This window comes from Populus euphratica, unplaced genomic scaffold, assembly GCF_000495115.2.
Source record: "Populus euphratica unplaced genomic scaffold, PopEup_1.0 scaffold280.1, whole genome shotgun sequence".
NCBI classification, from domain to species: domain Eukaryota; kingdom Viridiplantae; phylum Streptophyta; class Magnoliopsida; order Malpighiales; family Salicaceae; genus Populus; species Populus euphratica.
Genome location: NW_011499979.1, coordinates 514,185 through 530,858, shown reverse-complemented (window position 1 = coordinate 530,858; position 16,674 = coordinate 514,185). Strand labels below are relative to the sequence as shown.

The window sequence follows — 16,674 nt, the reverse complement described above, 5'->3', positions numbered from 1 at the left end:
AAGGAAGGAAGAAATGCAAAGAAATTAGTGTTTAGTTGGTGATTTAGAGCTAGTGGTCGAGACTTGAGATTGCTAATGAGATAAACGTAATTTTATTGGACGAATAAGGACAATATTGTCGAAATTATTTGGTGTAGGTGATTCTACTAACCTCTACAATTATTATCTTCTTCATATAAGCCTCCAAGTTATACATGATCGATCTAAATTGTTAAGTAAATATTTTCATTTTATATTATTAAGATTAAATGCAAGCTAGTTGGAAGCTTGGAATCGTTTATCTCCCACTATTTTGTTTTGACATATTAAGAAGATCCTCCAAAAAATATCGAGAGATTAGTATAGATAGTAACATAGAAAGAGTAAATTACAATTCAATCCCTGTATTCTTACAATCTTATAAGTTAGTCCTTGTAGTTATGAAAATCATGAATTAATCCATTGATCAAGATTGACAGCAAATTCTTCTTGAAAATCTTAAATTGTTCTTTTTAAATATCTTCTATAGCATGCAAGAATGCAAGGTCTGATTAAAAATGAATGACATTTATTTGAAGGTGGGGAATAAATAAATGAGATCCTCATGTCGCCATGTTCAGTACTTCCTGATCAATCACTAAATTCCCTAAATGAAAAAACACAGCATTTTGGGGAAAAAATAATGATTTTGTCTAAGTGAAAGTGTATAGGGCATTTAATTTAATTTGGCATTGAGGGAGTGTATATATATATATATATATATAGAACCAAGCAATTCTCTCTTGTTCTTATTAATTATTTTTATTTCAAGCACGGGCTGAATTTAATTCTAAATTGGCTTTAATTTAATTTATAGGTTATTAAACCATGTTGCTTCAGGTTATTAAAATTTGTAAAAACATCTTCTCGTCTAAAATAATAAGGAGATCACACTGGAATGCATGTGTACGTATTCGTGTGATTTTTTTCCAGAAAAAAAAAAAGAAAAAAAAAAGAAAAAAAATCTTGGATCGTTGAATTGTGGTTTCGTGACGTACTTACTTGCAAGAAATGTGAACAAAATTGAGAAGGATTCTGAAACATGTCAAGATCGGACAATTATTGATTGGAAGGTTGGTGTTTTCTTTTCTGTCTTACTGAAAGTCCAAGATTTTGAGACCTTCACCAATCACCCGAGCTCTCTTGCTTGTTAGAATTTGTTGCCAATTATCGGCTTGCACGTTGTTACTCCATTTAATTTCCACCCAAAATTAGGCATCGATTGAGTGGACTAGCGCAGAAGGTCTACCTAATGTAATCGGTAATCGCTTTTTAAAGATGTTTTTTCAGTTGAAAATAAATTTAAAAAAATTTTATAATTTTTTTGATATATAAACATGTTAAAATTATAAAATAAAATGCATTGAAGAAGTATTAATTTAATAATAATAAATTGTTAGTGATAATATTTTCTTGTCAAATATATTTCCCCATCGTTGGAATGAAAACAAAAGGTATGTAGTGTGAATAATAATAAATCTTGTAGTGATTTTAGCTCGTCTAAGTATTTATAGAAATATTTAAATTTTCTTGCTGCTACCAGCTATATATAGCAAATGATCAAAACCTACAATAACACAGTCCAAAAAAAAAAAAAAATTGCATCCGCAAATCTTAGTCATTTGTTAAAATAAAGTAGAGAAAAGCAACAAAATTAAGGGTGTGTTTGGCTTGGAAGTGGGGTAGTTTTTTTAAAAAAATATAATATCTTTCAAATATAAATTACATTTTTAAAAATTAAAAAAACATGTTTTTTACTTTTTTAAAAAAAAAAACACAAACTCCCTCTCTCTGATCCAAACATAACATTAAAATAAATGTGTTGTTACAGGCAAAATAACAAAGCATGTGAGCATTTCACATGTCTTCATTAGTCGTCGGGTATCCGTGGACTTATCATTTTGGACTGAGCAGTACCACCACTGCCGTGTCTTCATATTCCATTTGTTACAGTTTTCTTTCCGAGGAACAAACTCATGGTCGGCACCCATTAGGCTGCTCGGCACATGGGAGACCCATAAGACTAATTACCTCTCGAACATCACCGGAGATTCAGGATCCCTCCGACTCTAATGGTGAGATTATGATTATAAAAAATCACATGTTCTAGCTGACCTGTAGCATTAAGGATAAAAAATTTAGGTTACGCTTTAACTTTTTCCCTGGAGTTCAAAACTTCTTAATGCTACCCTTTTAGTTTTAGATGGTTTCAATTGTACCGCCAATTAATCATTAAATAATCTGCCTTTTGAATTTGGTATTTGAGAATTTGTTTTCAGGATTTCAGGTTTTCCTTGTGAGATATTGTAATATTTGTGGGAATTTAAGATGAAATAATTAGAGAAAATAAGAAAAATAAAAAAATATGAAAAGAAAAGAGGTTTGTCCTTATTTGTTTAGCAGTAAAGGGAAAAATGAAACTTTTACATTCATAAAAAACTAAAAGAATTAGAAAATTATAGACTGTAATTGTAGAAATGGAACATTGATGAAACAATAAGGATCACAACATAGTTACATATAGTTTACCTAATGAAGCGTCTAGACTCTTAGAGAAGCCATGAGTACTAGTTCCTTTAGAAATATATTTCATGCAGTGCATGCACAAGGAAGCCAGAATATTATTGTTTTATTAAAAAAATTAAGAATCGACGCCAATCCTTTTAATTATATGTTTTATGCAGAGCAATGGCATGCGTTTGTTTTGTAGCTAGTAGATCTTGGTTTTAATGGTTAAATTTAAATATTATGAGTTCACACATTGAAAATCCTGTAATCTTTTATTCAACACAACAGTGTCTGTAAACATTTGACCATCTCAATGCACATGTCCAGTCCTCCCCCCTATGCCTCCTCATCATATCTTGGTCTTAATATATAATTACCTTTCATCCCCACGCCATGTTTTGATAAAATAGCAGTTCCTTGCAAATTACTATCATAATTCCACTGCTAGAAAATTATTGATGGAAAGTATTTTATCATTATTTATTACAGAAAATTTCCATCAATTATTTGAGATGAAAATAAGGGTGATCATGATTGATTTGATCTTTTGTTAAAGCTCCATATTGCCTTGGAAAGGAATTCAAAGGCATAATGAGGAAAACTACATGGTAACTGATCCAGGATCCAAACTATACCTTTTCTTTTCTTTGTAAGTCGGGAACCTAAAATTAGTTGGAACGGCCGGATAGTGGCAAACAGATTTAGGGGGCGTCAAGCATGGATTTGATAATTATCGCCTAACAGGATGTTGATGCTCGACGTTATCCGATTAAAATGTCTGAACCCTCATCGCCTCTAATTCTTACATGAGGCATAATTCGTTAGTTGTCACTAATGGAAATTAAGCCAGCTAATATGATCCGTATGATCGCTGTCATTAAGGTTTGGACAATAGTCTTATATTTTTCTAATCCAATTACTTCCGGCCTTCTCATTCAGAGGGTTTGGACATAAATCTCCAGATTAGAAAAATTAAAATTTCAACAAATATCACTTTGATTGGTATGAGAAACTGGCATGCATATTCGGTAGAAAAACATGTTCATCGCCTGTCTGGTGGACGAAAAAGATTCCCTCTTTATTGTTGTGTGATTAATGAGTCTTTCAAATTAATTATAATCAGAACTAGTGTAGAAAAACATGATCATCCTGTCTGGTGGACGAAAAAGATTGTTTTTATAGGGAAAATGAGCTCAAAATTAAATACATGAAAAACCCTAATGGATAAACTCTTATTATACGGCAAATAACATCGGTTCGTGGAAACACCGCTAGGCCCCACACCAGTGCCCCTTGAATTCTTCCAATGCCATGTCCTCCTTTCATCTTTCGGTCCCCTTTTCACCACAAACTCTCTTCAACTCCATTCCATATAACATACCACCTTCCATTTTCTCACCTCGCAATTTTCTCACATTCCCTTCTTCTCTCTTTCTGCGATCTGCACTTGTTAAGAGCCCGAGGATCTTGAACAATCTTGATTCTTGAAGCTCCATTTTGAGTGAAGAAGAAAATAATGGTGCTTCCTGCATCAAGTTCCGGAAATCCAATGCTCTCTCTCAAAGTGGCTTTGATATCAGCTGGGGTGTTATCTTTAGCGCTGATACTAAAGCTATCGGTCCTTTCAGTAGTAGCAGATTTTGCGGTCTCTGAGCTACCAATCATGTACTCCTCCGTTCTTTCTTGGCTTCAGCCACCTTATCTTTACTTGGTCGTCAACTGCATAATCATTTCTATTGTCGCCTCTTCCAAGCTTCAACTTCAAAAGACAAGCCAAGAGCAACAAGTACCCTTGCCATCATCAGCGGATATTGTTGCCCCTCCGGTGCAGGTGGAAAATATTTCTGTTCGTGCAAGAAGTGATTATAATAATAATGATGCTATTGTTTCAAGTGATCAATATGGTAGTAATTATCAACATTCGGATGTGGACTGGAAGGCTGCGGCCGTGGAGGATTGTACGGTGAAGACTATTGGGGTATATGAGAGTGAAGAGGGTGGTAAGACAGCCCCATCTATGGAGTTCTTGTTTGAGAAAGAGAAACCATTGGTTTCTGCAAGATTGGGTCGCAGGAAATCTTTGAAAGCAACTCCTGAAGGTAAATTCTCTCTTTTAATTCTTACACACAAAAACCGAGATTTTAGCTACTACTTGCTTATGAATTAGCAAATACTATGCAGAGTTGCACCAATTACTATTACAATTTGTTTACTAGATTCCCAGTATGCATTTCTGAATGTTTGGGGCCAGTATCTGTCATGGGATCGATTTTTATTTTTACAACGACAAAGCTGCTTTGAAATAAGCACTTCTCTCATCAGCTATTACAAACAAAACAAAAAAAGAAATTATTTTTCCTCCTGACCCTCTTAATAATTCTTTTTATTATCTCTCAATTATTTAAGTTACGAGTAAAGGAGGATTAAACCCATGTGATTATGTTACAGGATAATTCCTCTTGTAATCGAGATCATGATTATCCAATAAATCCATAGAAACCTCGTTATAAGATCCTCCAAGTTAACTTGGTGATTCGTCATTCCGCGCCGAGTCTTATAATCATGGAGAAACATGAATCGAAATTGCAGATGATTATGATAATCTTAATGAAACATTGTTGGGTAAATTCTTGTTTTAGGTAATGGGAAGGCAGCAGCACCAGCAGCGTTGGGAGTGGCAAAACCAAAACGGTACGACACGCTGGAGAGCACGTGGAAGACGATAACGGATGGCCGTCCGATGCCACTAACCAGACACCTCAAGAAGTCCGACACGTGGGAAACACACGTGCGCCGAGACAGCACCCGCCCACCAAAACGGACGAAGAAATCTGAGACTTTCAACGATAGGAGCAGCAGCACCAAGCCAGAGAAGCTTGCTCGGAGTCCGCAAGGGTCAGGGAAACTCGGTAGAGAACCTTCACTGGGTCAGGACGAGTTGAACAAGCGAGTTGAGGCGTTTATAAAGAAGTTTAACGAGGAAATGAGGTTGCAAAGGCAGGAGTCTTTGAACCAGTATCAAGAGATGATTGGTCGTGGAGCATATTAGACCTTGTTTGTCTCACCATCTTCTGTTGAATGAAAGGGGTAAGAATTAAGTGAAGAAAGGAGGTGATTTTAGGACCCGTCCAGTGTTGGTAAAGGAACTGATCACGGATTAGACGTACCTTGCAGATACAAAATAACAATGTATTATAATTGATTTTAATTTAAACCCCATGTATTAATTTCCTCTCTTTTTAAAATAAATAAAATAAAATGGTACTGTCCCAGTTTTTATGTTGGATTTGGAATTACTTCTTACTATAATAAGTAAAATCTTCATGAATTATATACTTGTTTGTTTTAATCAAATTGGAAAAATAAATGTGTAGAAACCTGATTGTATTTTTTTTTTTAAAGGTGTAAATATGAGGAAATTAGATGATGAACATTACATCAAACGTTCAAATATTAGTGTATATGCTCAATTTTATTTGTGGATGGTAATAGAAATTAGAAATTTGAATTTCCATGTTTTTATTGTTAATTTTGGTATTAGTTATGCTCTTATTTGATATTGTGGTAGCTGTTGTGGTTGTATTTTGAAAAAAGTTATTTTATAAAAAGTATTTTTAGTTGAGATTGGTTTGAAAAAATAGGTGTTTAGTTAAAATTATGGTTGAAATTAAAGTTGAAAAAAAAATAATTTATTATATTTGGTTAAGAATGTTTTTGAAATTGAGGTTATAAAATAATTTTAAAAAATATATATTAATATTGATGGTTTAAAATTTAAATATTATAGAATTAATTACTCCTATTACATCATGAAATAAATAATTCTTTATATAAAATATTTTTTATTATTCCATTAAACTATTTATAATTCCATTACTTACAAAATTCATCCGATAAGAACTACAGTTTTTAAAAATTTTTGAGCATGTAATAAAATTAAATAAAATATTATTAGGTATAAAATTAATATTACAGTGCGAGTAAATTTAATTCACTCTAAATTAATTTTTTTTTTAAAATTATTAATAAAATTAACACGCTGAAAAAAATCATGTAAACAATGCAAGTGAATTATATTGTTTATTATTTTTAAATAAACAACGCAACTGTTCACATCAACAGTGTATCAATATACACTCATACAGTGTTTATGTTAATTACAATATTCAGTGAATAATACAATTAGTATGCATAGTATATGAAAAGTAAGAATACCCTCGTTTCAAACGTAAAAATCACATTAAACTATGAATATTATCAAACAGTTACAAACTGTGTTTTAATGTTGTGGAGAGGAAAGTTAAGTAACACATATACTTTTTAAATAGTGCCTTTTCTCATCTTTTTTATCTATTCTTTTTTATCTTGTTAATGTGATTTTTAGCATTACAGTAATAATTTTTTTAAAAATATTTTTTATTTTTTAAAATTTATTTTTAATGTCAATATCAAAACAATCTAACACAAAAAATAAAAAATTCAAAATTTTTATCAAATGTCATTTGGGCATTTATTAGATACACGCATGGATAGTAAAATATTCTATACTAGTGTGGGTTGAGAAAACTAAAGCATTTGTATATAAAATGAAACTATAATCCATTTTTGAGTTGAGATAATGTTCATCACTGTGTAAACCTGGTCTATAGTGGCAAATATGCATTTTTTTTAAGAATAATTGAATACAAATTCCTTGCATGCCTTATAAAACACAGCATATAAATGTTCACGATTTCTGTAAATGTTTGATTGAAATATTTTGATAATCGGTTTACTTTGATGAGATGTGAAGTTGATTTCCAAGGCTCCATTAAGACAATTTGGCCAATGTGGATAAGAAAATAATACACACACACAAGCCATGACAAAATAATAATAATAATTTTATTAAATAACAACACTAGTAACGATCTTGGTGGAGAAATGATATTATATTACAACGTCAACGTGTATTTAAGTAACAAGTACTGACCAGCAACATGAGTGAGGTCAATCCTGCTGTATGCAAGTTTCCAAATGTATAGTAAGTCTATACAGAGCCTGAGGATGGTAAATCTACATTGCCATTGTGGGTGGGAAGAGCCTATCCAAGAAAGTGTACACGCCCCCTCCTAACAAAAGTGCACCACTGCCAACCAATCAAATTCAAACATGTATCAGAACGGCGACTCCAGGGAACCTGCGACCTGAAAATACAAGCTTATGACATGCATGCAGTTCAATAAGATGGCCACACAATGGTGCGAGTTCCATATGACAATAGACCGATCAACATGGCCATATATACTGTCAGATTGTTTAATGAATTGATGGATTACGGGAGTCAGAAGCAGTAGTTTGCCTGTCATAAAATTCATAGCATAAAAGATTCTCTAATAATACCTCATTGGATTGATCCATGCTGAGAACTTGCGGAATGACAGCAAGCTCTGCAAATGTAGTTAAGAGGTCAGGTTTTCTAAAAATGAAAATGAAAAATCAGAACGGAAGACTACAAATTAATCCCACTCCAATAACCAATTTATACCTGTGCTAAGCTACTACTAGCACCGCTAGTTACAGGAGTTACAATAATTATGCATTAGGCCCAGGCCTAATTCCAGGCACTAGAAACATAGCTGCACATAAAGTTGATTTAACTGAAATAATGGCTGTATCCCCAGCAGTAGAAAATCAAGTACCTGCAATGCTCCAGCAAAAGAAGCTGCGAGGAGTAGAGGAGCAACATAGCCAGTTGTGTATGTTAAGAGTAAGCTGCCTCCTACGACTGGATCCTGTTATTGACAAATATGCAAAGCAAACAAAATGAGCCTTCAAAAATGAATTCGGGATACAATGCACCAAACATTACTCTGAATATAACTAATCCATTACTCCACTGATGCTTTCCCTTCCTTTCATTTTCTTTACCTTTCCATGTAGCATTTCAGTGTGAACATCCACTCAAAAAGTCATCACTACAAGCCCTTCAACTTTCCAAACCTTCAAATAGAATTTGCACTGAGCATATAACTCTTTCTTTCCTCTAGGTGTACCAGTAATTAAAATATTTCGGGAGAAAAAAAAAAGCTCTCCCCATGTGACTGATCTTTTACGAGTTTCAGATAATATGTTTACATGAAACAAAATAACTGCAGTAACTAATCCCAATAGCAAATGATTAGTTCTTCCAACAAAAAGGAAAAAATTTGTGTTTTATGACCGGCAAGTTCAAAGTAGTACGTTTATGCATATGTGTCTGATCTGCAATCTTAAAAGAACTTAAGCTCACTAGGACTCAAAGAACTCTGGTAGTTTTAGAATACCTTAGATGCAGCCACATATCCCAGCAAAGTGGCCAGCACAGGTGTACTGCAAGGCGAGGCTGCTAGTGCAAAAGTAAGCCCAGCTAAATATGCTTGCACACCTAGAATGTCATACTTCCATCTTATTCAAAACATTCAAGAACATGCAGAGAACACAGGTCACCTTGATAATGAATAGTTGACAAATTGCTTAGAGTTGAGAAGGCCAATTACTTGATGGAAAATTAGCAGCAGCAGCACGGGGATCAAAGTTGTTGAAAAAGGAAGGTAGTTGTAATTCAATAATCTGCACAATGACCCACAAAATGAGCCCCATAAATAGGAGGCATGACATTGAAATCCATCATCATGTAAAAACCCTAAAAATTGTGATGCACATAAATCATACATCAATCAAAATATATCATCACCTCAAGAAGATTTAGACCCATGATAACAGCCAGACCAGAAGCAGCCAAGGGCAATCCTTGTCCTATCTGCCCATATGTCTTTCCAGCAAACGAGGCTGCTATGCCGAGAAGAGCTAGTGTAGTTGCCAATCCCAAAGCAAATGCAATAGAATCCCCAACAATCTAACCAGAAACACAATCAAACATGTTTGAGGCTTTGAGCACGAAATATGTGCGAGTGCATATTTGACCGTCTGTGTGTGTCTGGTGTGTGCAAGAAAGTGAGACAGAGAAAGGGATATTTGCACTGCAAATTTTCAGTGTTCTGAGAGAAGGACCATATCCCGCCACAACATGATTTGTATAGTCTTGGTGGTAAAAAATGCCAACAACATCTTTGACTTCCTTTTCTACTCGAAATATTCTAAAATCTTTCCATTTCATTCTGAACTAATTTCAAGATTTGCAATTTGAGCTCAATGTGTGAAATAAGAAAGTAAGGGAAACATAAAATGCAGATAAGCCGTTTAACGAGTCATAACCTCTGCCCTGCTCTTTCCAGAGCCAAATGCTCCTGCATGATCCAAACAAGGCCGAAATCAAGTATCAGAGCTCATAAGAGATGCAAAAGAGTGAAGGGATATTACAAAATAGTAGTATAAATCCATTCGCTGCCAAATCTACATCTAACAAATACTTACCAATGTAACCAAGGGTCAACGGTAAAACACTTAATGTACAAGGAGAAAGGCTGGTTACAAGCCCTGCTCCAAAAATCACTGCCAAACTGTAAAGCAGAATAAGCAGTGAAACATAGTGCATGAGAAAAAAGCAGTAATAAATTTTCAGAAATATGATAGCAAATTGAAGGTAATAGTGTTGAGACAAACCTTGTAAAACTGAGTGCTGATAACTGGCCTTGAACAGCTTCATTAGCTTGTTGCCCAGATGAATATAAGAAACCTCCAAACCAGTCCCCAATGCTTCCATCAGCCAAAGTATAAACAGAAACAGTCTCCTCCTAACTCAAAAGGAAAAGAAAATTGAACCCTTTAGCTTACACAAGCGATATAATCTGTAAAATACTCCAAAAATAACACAACCAAATGCGATACAAGGACACCGAATATGAAAACTTCAAGATAGAAATAGGTAAAAAAAAATGTAAGTATAGGTATGCTTATTGAGAGAAGTGAAGAATTCAAGGGAGCAAGGAACTAATGGTTTGAACAAAATATGAATCAAAAGATATTCTTACCAGTACTTTATCCAGAGTTACAGCCTTTGCCATGTCTATCGCAACCAAATTTGAGACTGAGAAAGCACAAATAAGAAAAAAAAATTATCATCGCGAATACAAGCATACAAACAATTGTGAACCTCTAGATCAATTAACACAAGACAAAAAAATGAGCATTTGACAAACTAAATTCTTCAAAAGTCTCAATATTAAGAGATTCGATTAAATCCACATGCTCTACATACACAATTAAGTTGGAAAAAAAACTCTTACTCAGTAATTAAATCAGGTTGAGGATTTAAGAAAGGAAAAAAAATCATAATTACTTACCTGCTATGGAACTAATAAAAGTGTTAATTCCAAGGCTGCAATTCCTATCCTTCTTCGATAAAGAAACAAAATCTTCTTCCGTTTTGGAGGATTTGCTAATCATTCTGATTGGCGCCCTATGTTTCCCTGATAATTACACAAATAAATAAAATATTTTGTAAAGCCAGCAGATAATAAAATGACCTAATTTGAACTCACCATTATTGCGTCCCTGGTTGACACAACAGTAAGTAGCACAGTGGTTTATAAGCAAGCTCATTACTGTGAAGGTGAGAAAGGGGAGTATTGAAGCTCTTCAATGATGTTTGGTTGCCGAGAAAGTGTGAGAGAAAATGAAAGCAAAATTTTGGGGAGCGGGAGATATTTCCGGTCCCTTGGATGAATTTGTGGCGGCTAAGTTAATGACGTTTTAATTTTACGGCTTTTATCATACGGCTGCGTTTTGATGAAAACATTATCAAACCAATAAAGTGCCTTGATCATTGATTAAGCATTTTTTAAAAGCGAATTACTACACCCTTCTTGTCTTTTAAACATGGAAATACTCTATCCATCATTTTTTTACAAATTATGTTTTATATATTATTATTTGTAAAATTAATTTCATATTATATATCGCATCATTGACATTGAAAATTTTTAAAATATCATAGGTTTACCATTATAATTTTTTGTATATCTAAATAGCCCTTGTAAATGAAAATTATTAATTTGCCATTAAGGAAGCTGTCGCGGTGTTTAAATTTGGAAACTAGCCCATCGTAGCTCATTTTCCTCTGTTTTTAAGCCCAACAGATGCACCACTTTTGCATTTTCTTCTTCCTCCTGGGACCAGAATTTGCATTCAACTGCTTAGTCTCCTCTTTTCATCCATTTTATTTACCAATTGTTTCTAGAGGTCAAATAGACTGGGGAAATACTGAAATGAATAGTAATAATGGCTGTTTTTTAAAGTATTTTTTATTTAAAAATTTATTAAAATAATATTTTTTAAAAAAAAAATTTAACATTATTATTTTAAAACAAGTTAAATTCATAAAAAATAAAACAAAAAAAAATCAAATTTGAAATTTGAAAGCAAAAACAATCCTTTTAGAAAAAATTAAATTTTTTATTTGCTTCAAATTATTTTTTATGTTTTTGAAATGTTTTGATATGCTAATGTAAAAGATAAATTAAAAAAAATTAATATATTTTCAAGTAAAAAATATTTTAGAAAATAATTATCATCATAATTTTCATAGGTAATTTCATTGGAAAGTTCAGTAAAAAATATTTTAGAAAATAATTATCACCATAATTTTCATAGGTAATTTTATTGGAAAGTTCTAAAACTTCTATACCATTCTATAACTTTCTGATGAAATTGCATCTATATTGTCAATAAAATCACCAATGAAAATTTTCTTCTGTAAGTGATTTTGTCGGAAGCTCAATAATTTATATATATATATATATATAGTTGTTAATTAAAAAAACAAACACTATCAATTTTATTGAATATCAAAATGTTATTAATTTCAATTTTCACTAAAAAATAATTATACAACAATAAATACATTGCTACGTAGATAAATATAGAGGTAGAGAGGAAAAGTCCTGATTTAAAATGAATAGCAAGATAATGTAAAGTCATATGTTCCATCATTATCTCTCAATTCTTTCTATTTTCTTCTTCTAATCTGGTCACTCAATCTTCGACCTGTTCTCGGACCTTTACTTTAAATGTTAGCTTTGATTGGCTTGAATTGGGTTTTTATATGCCTAGAGTCGAAGCAATATGGCCTGAACTCATTTCTTAAGTTGATGTTATAGGCATTCTATAATCCCTATTCCTATCGAGTCCATTAATTGCTTCAGCTTCCAACCACAACTGAGAATTATAAGGAGGATTTGTGGAAGTATCTTCTCAAAAGTTTTCAACCATTATAGTGTTATGTATTTCCTAAAAAACAAATCAATTATAATTATAAAACTTACAAGAATTAAAAAGAAACTTATAAAGAAGAGTGGAACTTCCACTTTGCTATCTATAAAGTTTTTAACTCCTTTCCCATTTCTTATATGATTTTCCTCGTATAACTTCATCTAGTAGATAAACAATAAATAAAAAATTTAAGGAAAAAAAACTTTTACCAAACACTTTGTATGGTTGACAAATAAAAATATTCTATTATTGTGCTTGCTCATTAAACTATATTTTTTTTCTTTTTGTTTGGATATATGACTTAGATCATACCTTTTAAGGTGTTATGATGTCACATATTCTTGAGACTTCATTTAATTATCCTCTAAGACATGACTTGGTCTATATGTTTTTCGTATCACCGTATTATTATAGTCGACTCTGTCTTTTACATATTTGCAAGTGTTATACCACAAATCACATAACCTAATATAAAGAATTTATTAAATATATATAAGATTAGGAAATTTAAGATTACAATTTTAAATATAAAATTTGTTAATTATTTGATGCTTACCTGATTCCATTATGGTTTTCCCACACTTGCCTTACCAGCCTCTCATTTTTTCTTTCCCACCAAAATCTTCCTGCATTGTCAATTTATATATTAATTAGTTTTTTGAAAATAAAAAAAAAAACTATATACTAACTCAAAAAAAAATATTTTATCTTACCTTATACTTTCTCCACTAAACATCTATTATATTCATCAATTCATGATGATCTTGGAGCTGACTCCATTGAAACAGTAGTTTCTCGAATGATTTCTTCATACTCATGATAAAATGATCAACTTTAATATTTGCAAATCTAAAAATAAATTTGCACCAATCAATCATTTTTATTTAATGTAAATCTTAAAATAACCTAACTAAAATAAATAATTTCAATACATAATTTACATGGAGTGGTTAGTCTTATTTTATGTGATAATTTTACCATCAAATGATTCTCTTATAGAAAAGGTTACACTTCCGTAACGCAAAGTGAACAAGATTAATCAATATTGTATGTATTAGATGTCTCTTCATAATCGACATCTAAATTAATAGCACAATCACCAACATAACTAATACTATTATTGTCTAAAGTAGTATTAGCAGTAACACTTTTACATGTCTTTGAGATTTTTCTCGGCATCTTCAAAATATAACACAAGTTAATTCTTAATTTCAATGTAATGAACTCATAACTAAAAATGTAAAAACCAACATATTCCACATACAATAAATAGTAATTAAAAAAAAACATCATACTTTATATACATGGATTCAAAAGTCCTTTTCACAATGCATTATTTCTTAATGATATTATTCCCTCCAAGTAATATGTTTTTAGTTTATTTATGATATTATTATAATCAATTTTACTTAATTTATAATTTGATATAGTAACAAAGACTCCTGCAATGATCGATAAGTTTATATGAGTTATGTATCCAACTCATAATAATTTTTTGAAATCTTTTAAAAGTTTCAAAAACTTAATTGCATCAATATTTGATTTTTTTTCTCAATAAATGTTGCGTTAACCTTTACATTAATAATCATAATCTATTTTTATTATATTTATTATCCTATTTTTATAAGGATTATTGTTATTATAACTAAACCAGTGTATGTGATTGATTGATAAAAAAGAATGCTTTAAATTTTGTTTTAACGTCGAAAATTCCTATTTTTAGGTCACATAAAATCCTAAAAAGACAAAAGAATAGATGTCCTATTTGGTACCTTATTTTTTACTACTAAAAGCCTAAAATTACTTTAAAGCATGTTAACAAAATATAAAGATAAAAACCCACAGATGATATAATCATATATGCATAAAGTAAATTACAAAAATGCTTGAATGCCGCTTTGCGTCAAGAGTCTTATTAATCACTGGATAAGAAAACTCAATTAAGTAAATTTTTATGCACATATCATTATATCATTATGAAACGATTTATCTCACCTGTGCTGGAAATTCCCGTTACAGCCACTTCCAAATCCACCTCTCCGTTGGAAATGGCAGTGTAAATGCCACTTCAGGCCAAAATCAAATAGAAAGAGCTCTGTCCCAGGTTCCATGATATGTCCGATAGCGGTAGCACTCAGACACTCGGGTTTTGCTTCTCCATCGCGCACACATAAATCCAGATATCTTTTCTGCGCTTTCCTTCTCTTGCATTTTTTCCATAGGTGGTGGTTGGATTGGAGGCAGGATGAAGCATTGGTGCCGAAGGGAGCCCACTAGTGTAATTATGTGTTGCATTAATCTTCATAGCTGCTGTCTTCTTGCTTTTTACAGATGCCTTTTTCTTAACAACCAACGGAGGGATTTGCTGATGGCATCTTCCATCTATATATCTCATTAATTCAGCCCTCTCAGCATCCTGGTTCTATGGTGTAGTGGTTAGCACTCTGGACTTTGAATCCAGCGACCTGGGTTCGACTCCCGGTAGGACCTTATGGACCTGTTTAACATTTTCTTATTATAAGATAAAAGGGCTTCATTGATAAAAAAGAATGCTTTAAATTTTGTTTTAACGTCGAAAATTCCTATTTTTAGGTCACATAAAATCCTAAAAAGACAAAAGAATAGATGTCCTATTTGGTGCCTTATTTTTTACTACTAAAAGCCTAAAATTACTTTAAAGCATGTTAACAAAATATAAAGATAAAAACCCACAGATGATATAATCATATATGCATAAAGTAAATTACAAAAATGCTTGAATGCCGCTTTGCGTCAAGAGTCTTATTAATCACTGGATAAGAAAACTCAATTAAGTAAATTTTCATGCATGTATGATTATATCATTATGAAACGATTTATCTCACCTGTGCTGGAAATTCCCGTTACAGCCACTTCCAAATCCACCTCTCCGTTGGAAATGGCAGTGTAAATGCCGCTTCAAGCCAAAATCAAATAGAAAGAGCTCTGTGCCAGGTTCCATGACATGTCCGATAGCGGTAGCACTCAGACAATCAGGTTTTGCTTCTCCATCGCACAAATATAAATCCTGATATCTTTTCTGCACTTTCGTTCTCTTGCATTTTTTCCATGGGTGGTAGTTGGATTGGAGGCAGGATGAAGCATTGGTGCCGAAGGGAGCCCACTAGTGTAATTATGTGTTGCATTAATCTTCATAGCTGCTGTCTTCTTGCTTTTTACAGATGCCTTTCTCTTTCCATCTTCTGACAATTTGATCATGGCACCAGCCATCTATATATTTAATTAATTCAGCCCCCATGGCATCCTGGTTCTATGGTGTAGTGGTTAGCACTCTGGACTTTAAATCCAGCGACCTGGGTTCGACTCCCAGTAGCACCTTACAGACATTTCCTTATTATAGGATAAAAGGCTTATTTTTTCTATCCTTGAAACGAGTATAAAAATGCAATGCAGCAATATATTTCACGAACATTGGTTTCCCTCTTTTGGAAAGTATTTTGCCTGTTTCAATCGATTCGACGGGTAGACCAATTCGGACCACCGTATAGGAATGATTATTTTACCCCACTCAGATATTGATCTAGCACTCAGACTGAAATAATAATTAATCTCGGTTTCATCAGACATCTCTCCGAGGCTTCCTCCTGAAAGACAAGCAGACATTCAAAAATGTTTCGAAAAGCAGATTCCACAGCCAGACAGCATGAAGTTCAACATGAAGATGGCTCATTAGATAGTCCCACAAGCGAGCAAGAATCTTCTTCACTGTGAGCCCCAGTTACTTGTCATTGAACAAAAAGAGAAGATATCTTAAATATTGAGCATCTCAGTCCCTTTCCATTCTAGGCTGGTTGTAGCTTAAAACAAAATCGAAGTCTTGTCTCGGGATCTCAGCTAATTCACTACATCATCAGGGCGCTATTAGCCCTAAATTTGATCTTCCGAGTTTCGTGGCAAGGTCTCTTCATTTAATCTCAG

At 32.8% G+C, this 16,674-nt stretch overlaps 2 protein-coding genes and 2 non-coding genes across 4 annotated transcripts; 3 read left to right on the top strand and 1 right to left on the bottom strand.

Moving 5' to 3' along the window:
* Positions 1–3,859: 3,859 nt before the first annotated feature.
* On the top strand, positions 3,860–5,810 carry LOC105139695 (cotton fiber-like protein (DUF761)). The gene is made up of 2 exons (XM_011046243.1): positions 3,860–4,625; positions 5,166–5,810. Exons 1-2 carry the CDS (start codon positions 4,043–4,045, stop codon positions 5,573–5,575), a joined length of 993 nt encoding a protein of 330 aa, XP_011044545.1. The 5' UTR covers positions 3,860–4,042; the 3' UTR covers positions 5,576–5,810.
* A 1,578-nt stretch (positions 5,811–7,388) lies between these two features.
* On the bottom strand, positions 7,389–11,157 carry CCDA (cytochrome c biogenesis protein family). Its single transcript, XM_011046242.1, has 12 exons — positions 10,989–11,157; positions 10,791–10,916; positions 10,479–10,534; positions 10,111–10,241; positions 9,922–10,007; positions 9,763–9,794; positions 9,242–9,403; positions 9,045–9,117; positions 8,832–8,932; positions 8,208–8,300; positions 7,909–7,955; positions 7,389–7,654 (listed from the first exon to the last, which is right to left on the bottom strand). Exons 1-12 carry the CDS (start codon positions 11,047–11,049, stop codon positions 7,582–7,584), a joined length of 1,041 nt encoding a protein of 346 aa, XP_011044544.1. The 5' UTR covers positions 11,050–11,157; the 3' UTR covers positions 7,389–7,581.
* A 3,978-nt stretch (positions 11,158–15,135) lies between these two features.
* Positions 15,136–15,207, top strand: TRNAQ-UUG (transfer RNA glutamine (anticodon UUG)). Its single transcript has one exon. It is a non-coding gene; the product is annotated as a tRNA-Gln (tRNA).
* A 795-nt stretch (positions 15,208–16,002) lies between these two features.
* On the top strand, positions 16,003–16,074 carry TRNASTOP-UUA (transfer RNA ochre suppressor(anticodon UUA)). The gene has a single exon. It is a non-coding gene; the product is annotated as a tRNA-Tyr (tRNA).
* Positions 16,075–16,674: the final 600 nt, after the last annotated feature.